The sequence below is a fragment of the Sinohyriopsis cumingii genome, chromosome 3 (genome assembly GCF_028554795.1).
Source record: "Sinohyriopsis cumingii isolate HCF-2022 chromosome 3, ASM2855479v2, whole genome shotgun sequence".
Taxonomy (NCBI): Eukaryota; Metazoa; Mollusca; class Bivalvia; order Unionida; family Unionidae; genus Sinohyriopsis; species Sinohyriopsis cumingii.
The window spans coordinates 20,740,052-20,755,302 of NC_142963.1; the positions used below are offsets into that span (position 1 = coordinate 20,740,052).

Consider the following 15,251-nt stretch of genomic DNA (forward strand, 5'->3'; position numbering starts at 1 on the left):
GAATGTTCGTACTTGATCATAATAGCGTAATCATTGTTGAATAGTAGTAATTGTAACACGAATAAATGGATTCAATCTCAATATTTTTTTTTGTAGAAGATTACTTCCAATATGATTTATCAATTTACTTCTAATACAATTTAATCAAAACTTACTCTTAATACAATTTAGAGGAATTTTCAATCTTGTTACTTGTACTAAAAAATACTGTCCTAATACTTACATGATATGCACTTTATATCTATATAGTAGTGTGTGCTTATATGATACACACTTTACATCTATATAGTAGTGTGTGCTTTACATCTATATAGAAGTGTGTGCTAACATGATATACACTTTACATCTATATAGGAGTGTGTGCTTACAAGATACACACTTTACATCTATTTAGTGGCGTGTGCTTAAATTATACACATTTTACATGCATGTAGTAATGTGTACTTACATGATCTGCACTTTACATCTATATAGTAGTGTGTGCTTACATGATACACACTTTATATGTATTCAGTAATGTGTGCTTATATGATACACACTTTACATCTATATAGTAGTGTGTGCTTACAAGATACACACTTTACATCTATATAGTAATGTGTGCTTACAAGATACACGCTTTACATATATATAGTAGTGTGTGCCTACATGATACACACGATACATCTATATAGTAGTGTGTGCTTACATGATACACACTTTACATCTATCTAGTAGTGTGTGCTTACAAGATACACATGTTATATCTATATAGTGGTGTGTGCTTACATGATACACACTTTACGTGTATATAGAAGTGTGTGCTTACATGATACACACTTTGCATCTATATAGTAGTGTGTGCTTACATAATACACACTTTACATCTCTATAGTAGTGTGTGCTTTACATCTATATAGTAGTGTGCAATTACAAGATACACACTTTATATCTATATAGTAGTGTGTGCTTACATGATACACACTTTATATCTATATAGTGGTGTATGCTTACAAGATACATACTTTACATGTATATAGTAGTGTGTGCCTACATGATACACACTTTACATCTATTTAGTGGTGTGTGCTTACAAGATACACACTTTATATGTATTTAGTAATGTGTGCTTATATGATACACACTTTACATCTATATAGTAGTGTGTGCTTACAAGATACGCACAATACGTGTATTTAGTAGTGTGTGCTTACATGATACACACTTTACATCTATATAGTAATGTGTGCTTACAAGATACACGCTTTACATGTATATAGTAGTGTGTGCTTACAAGATACACACTTTACATCTATATAGTAGTGTGTACTTATATGATACACACTTTACATCTATATAGTAGTGTGTGCTTACATGATAAACGCTTTACATCTATATAGTAGTGTGTGCTTACATGTTACACACTTTACATGTATATAGTAGTGTGTGCTTACATGATACACACTTTACATCTATATAATAGTGTGTGCTTACAAGATACACACTTTACATGTATATAGTAGTGTTTGCTTACAAGATACACACTTTACATCTATATAGTAGTGTGTGCTTACATGATACACACTTTACACCTATATAGTGGTGTGTGCTTACAAGATACACACTTTACATGTATGCATTAGTGTGTGCTTACAAGATACGGACTTTACATCGATATAGTAATGTGTGCTTACAAGATGCACACTTTACATGTATATAGTAGTGTGTGCTTACAATATACGCACTTTACATTTATATAGTAGTGTGTACTTACAAGATACACACTTTACATGTATATAGTAGTGTGTGCTTACATGTTACACACTTTACATGTATATTGTAGTGTGTGCTTACATGATACGCACTTTACATGTATATAGTGTGTGCTTACAAGATACACACTTTACATGTATATAGTAGTGTATGCTTACATGATACACACTTTACATGTATATAGTAGTGTGAGCTTACATGATACGCACTTTACGTGTATATAGTAGCGTGGGCTTACAAGATACACACTTTACATATATATAGTAGTGTGTGCTTACATGATACACACTTTACTTGTATATAGAAGTGTGTGCTTACAAGATACACACATTACATCTAAGGAATATATTGATGAATAATGGGTAGATGTATTTTAACTCACAAACCTTATCCAAGCGGAGTAAGTAAAATGTTCAATACAAATTTTGAAATTTAGTTACACAGAGAAAGAAAAGTGAGGGGGCGGTAATTTACTGGGAATAGACTTGAATTTAGAAATCAATTGATTAACAGTTATTATTTTGGATTTGAAAGGATATGTACATGTTAATGTTCCCAAAACTAGAGAAAGATTAAATAAACTCACGGATGATCATAATATGGTAGACTATTTTAGAGTACTGAATCGGAATCCACATATACAAAAATACACTTGGCGCATGAAAAGCCAATAAAACAAGCTATGCTAGATATTTTTCTTACGTCATATAACTTAGCGAACGATATCAAAAATTAAATCAGGTGAGAGGTAGGATCATTCGTTTAGTACCCTTGGACTACAACTTAAATAACTTTACACACGGGAAAGATTCTGGAGATTTAATAAGTCTTTTTAAATGATCCAGTACAAAGTGAAAGATACAATTCACATTGTTAAAAGGAAAAATATATCCTACTTGAGTATAATCTTGATGAGTTAAATTATGGTTACCTATTATACGGTTGATAATCATCTATTTCATGCGTTTTATTATTGAACATTAGGGGAACAACTATTTTATTTTAGCTACGTATAAGAAAATAAGACGGGCGAACATTTAAATAAGTTGAGTTAATTAAATTTGATAAGTTAGATAGGGACTTTCACACATAGAGTAGAGAATTTGAAGGAAAAGCACAGCAGATCAAAACTTTAAGAAAATATTAATTATAAGGATATGCGATTCAGAGCAGATCCCAATGGATTGAAGAAGACGAAAAAATAAAACATTTAGAGAATACTTTGTTATACACAAAACGGTTAGTAAAATGGAACCTTCAGCAGAAATTGTTTTATTAGAGCAAAGTAAAACTTTTAATGAAACGAGACATTTTCACAACAATAACTACTCAGAATCAGGACATAGTCTGAATGTTGGTTTGGACCGATTACTAAGAGAATTTGATGTCCCAAATTAACAAAACATCGGCAATCTGTTTATTTGGAAGGATAAATACAACTCGATGAACTGTTTAGTGTATTTAAAATGATGATTATGACATCTCCCGGATCTGATGATGAATTCAAAACATTTAGTCTTATGATCAATTAACGAATTAATTGTCAAACACGCATTCCCAATACGCAATGACTATTTACTCAGTGGTCAAAATTATGTTGACTCCTACTTGAAGAACAGCAGTACTATAAGGGATAGCTTTCTGGAGACTTAATCATTTATTGTCAGTATTTTCCAACCCACAAGAAAATATTTTACAATACTTAAATAAATCGTTTTTAAATCTATTTAGCAATGCAAAAATGACAGAATATTAAGCGATATTATTTAACTAAGCTTTGAAAATGGTGGACTAAATATAGTGAATTTAAAAAGCTTCCTTCACGCACAGAAATGATCCTAGATTAAAAAAATAATTAAGTAAAAATGTTGTTGGGATAATATTTTTATGAAATTATATGGGGAAATTGAACATTTTTCTTATCTTATAATAGAGTACGTGAAACAAACAATTTCAAAGATCCAAGATCCTTTTTGTAGAGATTTATTTAATGCCGGATTAAAATCAACATTTTGTCTTTAGATGAATTGATCAACCTACCTATTTGAGGGAGAAAAAAAATGTTAAAGTTGCAGATAAAACGGTGTTTATAAATATTGGTACAATCGAGGGGTATAATTTATCAGGGACATCTTTAATGGTGTTAACTTGAGTACATTTCAAAATTTTAATGGTGTTAACTTGAGTACATTTGAAAACTTTAATGGTGTTAACTTGAGTACATTTTTGAAATCTTTAAGACAAAATTTAATATTGAAAAGGGAAATACATTATTTTATCTGGTCTTTGGAAATAGTAGAAACAACGTTGAGGTTGAGAGGGAAAGGACATACAAATTGATATACTTCACCTGTGTATACCGATCCATATTAGGATAATTTTAAAAAGTACAGAAGGGTTTAAAGATGTTATAACACCATTAATAATCATAATAATAATAATAATAATAATAATAATAATAATATCTAATTCAAGACCAAAATGGGAATTGTTGGATTTTTAAAACTTTTAACGCAGAGATATGGAAACTGATTTACATAACTGTATTCAGAAGCACCAGATATGAAAATACTATGGCTCCAGTATAGAATACTTCGCAGAATATGACCTGTAAGAAGCTATTTAAACACGATAGGTTTACTCCAGACAAATATTTCTAGTTTTTGTATACAAGTAAAAGTGCAGGTCATGTATGCGCATTTACTCATCTTAAATGAAATATAAATTTTTCATTTATAATTGAATACAAATTTTGTTTAACCAAAGTCTATTCAATCATGATTTTTGAATGCTCAGCACCTTAACTGTCATCAAGCAACATCCTGATGAAAATTATCGATCGCCATAGACTTACACAGTTGTGGCAAGGTATAAAACTGGTCAAGAAAGAAGCACGTCGAGTCTAATTGTCATAATATAGGGTAGTACGAATTTGTTTATCAAAATGCGTTGATTTTATTGTGACGTAATAGAGCGCGACGTTCAATCCGGATTGTACTGTATCATATTCTTAGGTTGATCGCATTCAACAATGTTCACGCACTGTAACATTGATTTTTCCGAATTTGCTTCTCGGTGAGTGTAATTAATGACCTTCCGAAGGAATACGGATGTACGTAGATCCAAATAAACTGAATAATTTCCATTTAAATTCATGAAGATAAAATTTTAAAAACATGACACCCATTATGGAACAGTTGATGTTAAACGCCGACATGAACTGTATGAATTTTAGTATTTTTAGACGAGGAAGAACCCATTCAACATTTGTTTTGGAAATGTTATTTTAATGAATTTTAGTAAATCATTTTAGAATTTTATTGAAAATTACTGGATTACAGATTAAATTCTCGCTTCAGCAAATCATTGTTGGTGCCAAATTATAAAAAAAAAAACACAAAATCACAAAACTCTACACACTGTGTCACTAAATATCACTATAAATATGCTACCAGTAAAACAACAAATAATTTAAATTTGCAAGGCCTGATTGAAATTATAAAAAATGTATTATCTTTCTGCACTGTACATGGCAAAGAAAAACAAATTACTTTAAGAATTCTACGAGAAATAGGGTATAATGAGTAGAATCCTTCTGACAATAAAAGTGGAGACATTTAGTCATCTTATGTAATGTCAGATCATGATACGCCTGCTACTTAAGTAACAGTAGATGGTACTAACTGTGACTTTTGACCCAGATTGGACAGCAACATTTGCCTCTGGAACGTCCGGGGGGGGGGGGAGGGGCAAGCTGATATGTTTATTGCCCCAGCTGTGAAGACAGATTGTAAGAGCTGTGTGGACAGCGCAGGGCATCTATTTGTCTTGTCCAGGCTATATAATTACATATAATAGATTGCCAATATTGTACAATTAAACATTTCATTGTAAGGCTTTTGTGAGTAATCTTGAGAGTTTGTGCAGTCCAATAATTAACATCACTAATTATTATTTTTAGATCGGCTGCCTGGAAAGCATGGAGTGGCAGCGGCTTCTCAATAGACAGCCAACTCTAAACAAGCTCTCAGCAACCTTCTGTTTTAACATGCTCAGGGAGGCTAGTCTTATTTACCTGAATGGCTTCCCCGAAGGACGACAGGATCTTTTTATGGAGCAAGGTACACTGTGGCAAACCGCAACCAACCCATCTATCATGCACGATGAACAATTCAATATACCACAATAAAATATACACGGTTTTGCGCTTGTCACGCATCTGTTGTGGCAGAGTATTTGCTAGTTTTAATATAGCTATACCATCTATATCACACACTCTGTCCGTCTCTGTCTCTGTCTGCCTGATGGTATATATATATATATATATATATATATATATATATATATATATATATATATATATATATATATATATATTATTAACATAGTTATCTTTCACAATTCAAAGGGATACAATCCATTTAACAGTATATTGTGGGATTCGAATCTGGAATTCCTGAATGACAGGTCGCCTTGATTGACACCAGACCAAGCAATCGACAGCTTATCGGATGATGTTCTTCGGTCATAATGTTAACAATATCCACCGGCTTATCAAAAATGTTTCTCTTCGATAATCCACTAATAAGCTGATTAACATAAAGTATGTTAGGTGATAGACGGAACAGCAGGCATGGCATTTATCATTTTGTATTGTCCTCTAAATGTTTAATTTCAAATGCTATTTGTTATGGTTTTCATTATGCTTTGTGTAATATTCCATACACATTCTTGATCTTATTATATATTATTTAATTATCTATTGCATGTTAATACATAGTTCCGTGAGTAAGAGACTGGCTTATCGTTAATATTGCATATAAATGAGTGAATGGATGACTTATTAATTCATTAATATATACATAAACGAAATGTTTTTTATTCACCATTGGCAGCAACACTGTGCGGTATGCTGGGTTACAGAGAATTCTTCGAGTCTAATTGGTTGCAGGCCATCTTGTCATGGTACGACGAAGAGAAAGAATGCTACACCGGTCAAACTATTTTTGAAACAGAAGTAGGTGAGTATGTCTTCCAATAACTAAAAAGTATCCTTCTGTTTTTCTTTTTGACAGAACAAATAACAACCCATGATTATGTGACCGTGTCATTTGGAATCGCTTTGTTATGTACACCATATAATTTGGCAATGCTACACTTTTCAGTGACATTAATTACAAAACTCATTGTCTTATTTGAATTTTAAATTCTTGGAGATCCATTTGAAAATAAATATTCAATGTAAATAACGTAGACATGCCTTTTGATTGTTTGCGCCTTTTCAGAACTAAATATGTGTTGAGGGCAAGAATTTGTCGTGTCATAATAGAAAGCAACTCAGAATATCCGTAATAATAGCACACTGAACCCACCAACCATGGATGTATGATTCCACTGTTGATAATACCCCTTACGCACCAACCATGAATGTATGTTTCCACTGTTGACAACACCACGTACACACCAACGATGCATATATATGATCAGTACTGATAACACAATTGATCCAATACCCATGATATCACCCCTGACCAAACACACACACACGCACACGCACACACACACACACACACACACGCGATACCAGTGCTGATAACAAACCTGATCTAGCACCATCCCTATATGTGTCCAGTTCTAATGACTATCCCGATCCACCAAATATGCATATATGTGTTTAGTGCTGATGAACCCGCTGACATAGCAACTATGCATAGTGCTGACAACACCCCTTGCCCAGCAACCAAGCATATATGTGTCGAGTACTGACAACACATGTTCCAAGATGGGGAAAAATAATTGTGTGTTACCTTTCCCTACTCTTTTACTCAGTACCACCTGATTTATTTAGGAGTTATGTCCAATGATATTTCCAGACAGTAATTCTTTGCTTTAACTCATCCTGAACCTTTAAACAAAATTTATTTGTTGAATGTCCATCTTATTTCGTCGTTCAATACAATTCTTAAAATTGTCTTATTTTTTTAAAATTACTTTTTCGTTCCAGAGTATCGCAAGCCAACTTCTAAACTGGAACACTTGATCGTGAAGCGAGAAGAGCGACCTCTAGGGAACGGCTGTCTCTGTCATCGAAGCACGGTGGCCGCGGGGGCATTGGTCAACTATGTTAGATACATTCTTGAATGGGAAGCTGTAGCCAGAGTAAAATAGCGTTATCAAATATGTTTAAAATCGTAATGCATTAAGTTGGATAACAGTTGATAATAATTTATGTTTGTGGCAAACATCTTCATCAGAGCAAATATTGTAAAAATATATTTTATTTTCTTCTCTTCGATCTAGTATCAGATAGTGAAAGTGTTTTGAAACAAGACAATGCAATAAAAGAAAGCTGTAGATTCAAGTGCCTTCAATAACTTGCAAATTGATTAAACAAACAGTCGTGCGCTCACTTCTACAATCGGACAAAGAAGAAAACAGCATAATGTCTTTGATGAAGACGTCTCAGTACGATGATCCAATAAGGGTCCTTTTCTTCTTACTAACTAATGTACTTTTTCAACTGCATACATTTTATCAATACCTTTGTTCCTAAAATGCTCAATACTGATATCTCAGATATTGTTTTTCAAAAACTCTTGAAATAATTATGTCAAATTTAAAAAATCTGTTTTACAATTGATTCTTCAAAAGAACAAGATATTAGATTTCAATTCCTGGTAATATTTAATCTAAGCAATGTCTACAAGATTCCCGACACAGTCGCTAAATCCTGTTTAGGTCTATTTTCCAACAGTTTGAAGGAAATACAAAGGAACAATATTTCAGTTATAAGAGTTAAGATTTGTAATTTCTTTGTAACAAACTTTAATTGGAATAAAATTTATCTTACTAAAGCGTTAATACTTAATTTCCCCTTTCAGACTGGTTACAGCGTCCGCCTCGGATGCGGGAGGTCGCGGGTTCGAACCCAAGCTGAATCATACCAAAGACTTACAAAAATGGTACTAACAGATACTTCGTTAGGTGCGCAGCACTAAGAGGTTAGAGTTAGAACTGGTCGGCCCGGTGTTATGTTAATGAGACCGGGTGGTACATCATTCTACATGTCTGCGACATGATGTCAAAGTGCTACAAATCGCTATAACTGCCACACTGCAGACATCGTAGCGATATGACTAAAAAAGTGTTAAAACTACGCTAAAAATCCAAATCACACACACTGGACTGCTAATTCTTTCATTGACCGCTCCTGTGGCCTAGTGGTTAGAGCGTTAGTCTCAGATGCGGGAGTCATACCAAAGACTTAAAAGTTGTTAATGTTAGGGCTGGTCAACCTGGTGTAAGAATAATGTGACTGTGTGGGACCTCATGCTACATGTCTGAGGTATCATGCCCCCGTCCTAGACGTCACTATAGACTGCCACATTGCAGATATCGTAGCCCCAGTTCAAGACATCACTATAGACTGCCACATTGCAGATATCGTAGCCCCAGTTCAAGACATCACTATAGACTGCCACATTGCAGATATCGTAGCCCCAGTTCAAGACATCACTATAGACTGCCACATTGCAGATATCGTAGCCCCAGTTCAAGACATCACTATAGACTGCCACATTGCAGATATCGTAGCCCCAGTTCAAGACATCACTATAGACTGCCAAATTGCAGATATCGTAGCTCCAGTTCAAGACATCACTATAGACTGCCACATTGCAGATATCGTAGCCCCAGTTCAAGACATCACTATAGACTGCCACATTGCAGATATCGTAGCCCCAGTTCAAGACATCACTATAGACTGCCAAATTGCAGATATCGTAGCTCCAGTTCAAGACATCACTATAGACTGCCACATTGCAGATATCGTAGCCCCAGTTCAAGACATCACTCTAGACTGCCACATTGCAGATATCGTAGCCCCAGTTCAAGACATCACTCTAGACTGCCACATTGCAGATATCGTAACAATACGACTGAAAAGTGTTTTAAAGCTATGTTAAAAATCCAAATCACCCCACCCCACCCCCACCTTTCAGATGCAATCAAAATTAACAATACATCCACCCACCTTTCAGATACAATCTAATTTACAACACACACACACACACACACACACACACACACACATATATATATATATATATATATATATATATATATATATATATATATATATATATATATATATATATATATATATATATATATATATATATATATAACAGTGTTTCGTATTCTTCAATATGACTTAGATTGTTAAATCTATGTTAAAATCACAACACACGGACACACACACACACTCCTTTCACCTTTCTCTTCGTTTCGTTATTCAATGACACAAATGAAAACTGCAATACTTTTATCTTGTTTGTAATGAAAAACACAAACGTTCTTGTATGCATATGGGTGTTAACACTAATTCATTGAAAACGGTAAGTAGTTTCTCGGGTTTGACCAAGTTTAATGTATATTATTCTACTAGACTCGTGCACATTTTATATAAAGTTTAAATATCGTTCCAAGCAGGAATGGAACCCACCGTCGCGAGTAAAGGCACATAGTCAGTCTCACGTCACCTAGTTTCTAATTCACATGGCCATGCACTCGTCGCATAAAACTGATTGAATAAGGATAAAGGAACATGTTCGATGTAGACTGGAACAAACTCCATTGGCAAGCCAAGATTAACATTTAGCTAAATGCAAAAACCTATTTAATTTCAATTTATAGCGCGAGCGATACACATTAAATTAGATTGACACTGGCAGTAACAAGGGGACCCATTTTCTGGGAGAAAGATTAAATCTCATTTAACAGCTCCCTTGCATGTAATATAGGATATAAATGATAATCAAATTCTACCCTCCTCATTGACTTTCTTTGTTACTTTCAGATAAGAAGCGCATTAAAGCCATTATCGTGGTGTAAAGGATAAACTGTATGTACTGAAACATAGATACATTTCCAGGATGCTGAAGGTCTAGTGGGATCCGTCGGAAATTAGTTACTACCTGAAGATTCTCAGGCATTAGTATGCAGATAAGCGTGTAAGATGCGAGATCAAAGAGATATTCTTAATGGAACCGATGAAAAGTATTGATCTGCAATCCTAATTGCCCTCGTGAGCTTAACATGCGCACGCAATATCACCTTTTGACATGATGTCGAAATTGGCTTTCACTGCTGAGAGAGAGAGAGAGAGAGAGAGAGAGAGAGAGAGAGAGAGAGAGAGAGAGAAATGGAATGACCAAAGCAATTTATGAACTTAAAACACAGAACAATAACAAAAACAAAGTTGCTGAAACTTCGCACTTTTATGTACATCATGGCACGACAACATTTTGAAAGGCCAAAAAAGACCAGTACTTAATGGGTAGATCATTACCAATCTTAAAGATAAAAATGAAAATGCCATAAAACTTTGTTGTAAACATTTACATTTGTTTTCTATAAATCTGGGCGTTTATAGAATTTCAGCTTTATATTTCTACATGAAAAACACTCAAACTGTGCGCATAACTCCTATTAAAAGGAAGATGGACCAGATTATGCCTGTAATTGATTCACTATAGTTAATGCATGTTTGATATATATCGACATGCCATGTAACAATGCAATTTCGAAAGAAATTGTTTTTATTTTCGCATCGGAAGTTGCATTTGGATCTTGTTCTTAAGCATCACTATCTACAAGACGCTTTGATTTGCCACAAGATCTCATTTCCCTATTTTCGAACAATGATGACCATGGCTAATTCTCATTCTTGAAAATTTCTAGGAGATTTCTCTTTCAAGAACTGAATAGTGTGTAGAAAAATTAGAGAATAAAGCGTAGTCATCCTTCAGTGCTGCAATCTGGCACGATAAGTTGCTCATGAGAGAGAGAGAGAGAGAGAGAGAGAGAGCGAGAGAGAGAGAGAGAGAGCAAAGCTTAGCTAGGTCCCTACCTCAGATGACCTAACCATTTGTATTCCTTTGCTAGTGAATTGGATGGACTAGGTATTTACTTCTGGCTTCGCAGGTCATATTGAATGAGGCACGATAAGAACGGTTTTATACAGAGCTGCCAAAGCATATTGATATATGAAGGAGACAATACAGCATCCTTCTCCTCCTTTGCACGCTTTCATTAATTATTGAGAAATCACTTGCTATTCCTTGAGTTTCTGCTGTTTGGTGCTGCATCTAACACATGCATGAAATTAATCCGTTACTTTTGTGAAGCTATGAATATGGTCTATGTTATAGACATCATCTGTTGTCTAGAGATGTTTGGAAAATCGGAGGAATGGGGCATGCCACCTCTTTTTCTTCACACATGGCATACAATTTGTTGGCTATATATGTTGAGATAGCATGCAGACGATCGGAAGAACTGTACAACCACATGTTGTAAAGGATGTGAACTAGATGTGGCTTTCGTATTTCGCCATGGTTCTTTAGTGCAAGAGAGAGCGGTACTGATCTATTTGTATCTCCGTTGCGTCGATGACTTGCTGAATAGGTAGCGAGGTTGGTCTGAAATTTCGCGCAATTAAACACCATGTATTCGACTGAGGCTGCTCTGCAAACAAATTTTTCTTTGCAGTGTATTCTATCCGGTATCATATACATTAGTATATAAAGAAATATGGGGTGCAGAGTTTTCTTGACAGTCTGCAGGAAATCCTCCATTGAATGTCTGTTTAACCTTTGCAGACAAATCGACGGATGATTTTGGCTGAATGTCTCAGCAGTGTTACTGTCGCTAAATCTAAGTCTCGATCGCTGGTTTGTATCAGTGCTGCTGCGTTATCTCAGGCAAATGTTAGTAGGACTTCTGTCTTGATTGAGGAATCTCATATTCAGAATCCCTGCCAGTACTCGATTTTAATCTTGTAATTTACACCGATACTGCTTTGACACAAAATTCACGCGGATTAGTGATACTGAACACTTCTGTTTTGCTCCTGTTGAATCTCAAACTCTTATATCGTTGTGATCAACTCAGCAAAGGCTCTGCCATGTAAAAATCCTTCGCTTGTACTGTATGCTGTGTCGCTACCCAGTTGTTGAGCGCTTTTATATAGTTTTGTCATGCATTTCATGTGGTACGGGACATCAGAAGTCGTCAGAACACCTCCTAATTTGCCAACAACTGGGTATCGTAGAGTTCTATTGCACACTTTCTTACTTTTAAATCGTCACATCAATTGATATCCTGTGAAGTCCGGCTGGATCGCAACATTGTCACATAAGATATACACATCTATGTGCTCTTACTCTGCTTGTGATCATAAATGGATCGTCTAGATTTCTCTGGAGCTGCCCTATTTGATCCTTCTTTTCTTTTGCGCGCCCTTCCAGATTCAGGCTAATCTTTTGTTTCTTCTGTTCCACAGTCTGTATCTAGTTGGTGTATCTTAATATTTACAGCAATTGCATTACATTTGTTGGACTGTGAAAGATTATATGTACCCGACAACCATCATCTTTGCTTGAGTAGTTTTCAGGAAGTTGCAAGGGGTCTTGTGTTCAGTCTGGCAAAGAAAATACAGTTTATGGTCAATAGGAAGGTCAGACTGCCTAGAAAAGCTTGACACAGCATGGTTCCGTACGGGTGAGTGGCCTAAGATGTTTATAGTCAATAGGAAGGTCAGACTGCCTAGAAAAGCTTGACACAGCATGGTCCCCGTGGGGTTGAGTGGCCTAAGATGTTTATAGTCAATAGGAAGGTCAGACTGCCTAGAAAAGCTTGACACAGCATGGTCCCCGTGGGGTTGAGTGGCCTAAGATGCTTATAGTCAATAGGAAGGTCAGACTGCCTAGAAAAGCTTGACACAGCATGGTCCCCGTGGGGTTGAGTGGCCTAAGATGCTTATAGTCAATAGGAAGGTCAGACTGCCTAGAAAAGCTTGACACAGCATGGTCCCCGTGGGGGTGAGTGGCCTAAGATGTTTATAGTCAATAGGAAGGTCAGACTGCCTAGAAAAGCTTGACACAGCATGGTCCCCGTGGGGTTGAGTGGCCTAAGATGTTTATAGTCAATAGGAAGGTCAGACTGCCTAGAAAAGCTTGACACAGCATGGTCCCCGTGGGGTTGAGTGGCCTAAGATGCTTATAGTCAATAGGAAGGTCAGACTGCCTAGAAAAGCTTGACACAGCATGGTCCCCGTGGGGGTGAGTGGCCTAAGATGTTTATAGTCAATAGGAAGGTCAGACTGCCTAGAAAAGCTTGACACAGCATGGTCCCCGTGGGGTTGAGTGGCCTAAGATGTTTATAGTCAATAGGAAGGTCAGACTGCCTAGAAAAGCTTGACACAGCATGGTCCCCGTGGGGTTGAGTGGCCTAAGATGCTTATAGTCAATAGGAAGGTCAGACTGCCTAGAAAAGCTTGACACAGCATGGTCCCCGTGGGGGTGAGTGGCCTAAGATGTTTATAGTCAATAGGAAGGTCAGACTGCCTAGAAAAGCTTGACACAGCATGGTCCCCGTGGGGTTGAGTGGCCTAAGATGTTTATAGTCAATAGGAAGGTCAGACTGCCTAGAAAAGCTTGACACAGCATGGTCCCCGTGGGGGTGAGTGGCCTAAGATGCTTATAGTCAATAGGAAGGTCAGACTGCCTAGAAAAGCTTGACACAGCATGGTCCCCGTGGGGGTGAGTGGCCTAAGATGCTTATAGTCAATAGGAAGGTCAGACTGCCTAGAAAAGCTTGACACAGCATGGTCCCCGTGGGGTTGAGTGGCCTAAGATGCTTATAGTCAATAGGAAGGTCAGACTGCCTAGAAAAGCTTGACACAGCATGGTCCCCGTGGGGGTGAGTGGCCTAAGATGCTTATAGTCAATAGGAAGGTCAGACTGCCTAGAAAAGCTTGACACAGCATGGTCCCCGTGGGGTTGAGTGGCCTAAGATGTTTATAGTCATTAGGAAGGTCAGACTGCCTAGAAAAGCTTGACACAGCATGGTCCCCGTGGGGTTGAGTGGCCTAAGATGCTTATAGTCAATAGGAAGGTCAGACTGCCTAGAAAAGCTTGACACAGCATGGTCCCCGTGGGGGTGAGTGGCCTAAGATGTTTATAGTCAATAGGAAGGTCAGACTGCCTAGAAAAGCTTGACACAGCATGGTCCCCGTGGGGGTGAGTGGCCTAAGATGCTTACCTTTGCAGATTACTGACATACTACTTCGGAGTCTCGACATGACCAACTAGGGTATGTGATAAAGCTTGCCAGTAGCTTTCCTTTCTAGTTGGTTCTTCGCAGTTTTTTTTTTCTCGGGTTCTTCCTCCAACAAAATATATTGACCACCATGTATAAACTATCCGTTGAAAATGACGCTAACCGCACAAACCCAAATCAAACTTGGCACAAGAAGCCTATATTGTGACATTTATACAGATAAAATCTACCAGAAAATCTACATATACAAAACTATAACGGAAAATCACGTACATATCGGTTGGGCATAAAAGTTCAGTAATTTTACTATTCATCATTCACTAATGCGACATCAAAATTACGATTTTACTCAGCTTCTGCCACTTTTTTTCAAGACC

The 15,251-nt window shown here is 36.4% G+C and overlaps 1 protein-coding gene across 2 annotated transcripts in view; it reads left to right on the top strand.

Moving 5' to 3' along the window:
• The window catches only part of LOC149802512 (UPF0764 protein C16orf89 homolog), a 47,301-nt gene extending 38,695 nt beyond the window's left edge, over window positions 1-8,606 (top strand). For both annotated transcript variants that reach the window (XM_089951289.1, XM_089951288.1), the window contains 3 exons: window positions 5,714-5,873; window positions 6,648-6,773; window positions 7,757-8,606. In XM_089951289.1, the coding sequence (XP_089807415.1) occupies window positions 5,714-5,873; window positions 6,648-6,773; window positions 7,757-7,920 (450 nt within the window). In that variant the 3' untranslated portion in view covers window positions 7,921-8,606. The remainder of the gene's footprint in view (window positions 1-5,713; window positions 5,874-6,647; window positions 6,774-7,756) is intronic.
• Window positions 8,607-15,251: the final 6,645 nt, after the last annotated feature.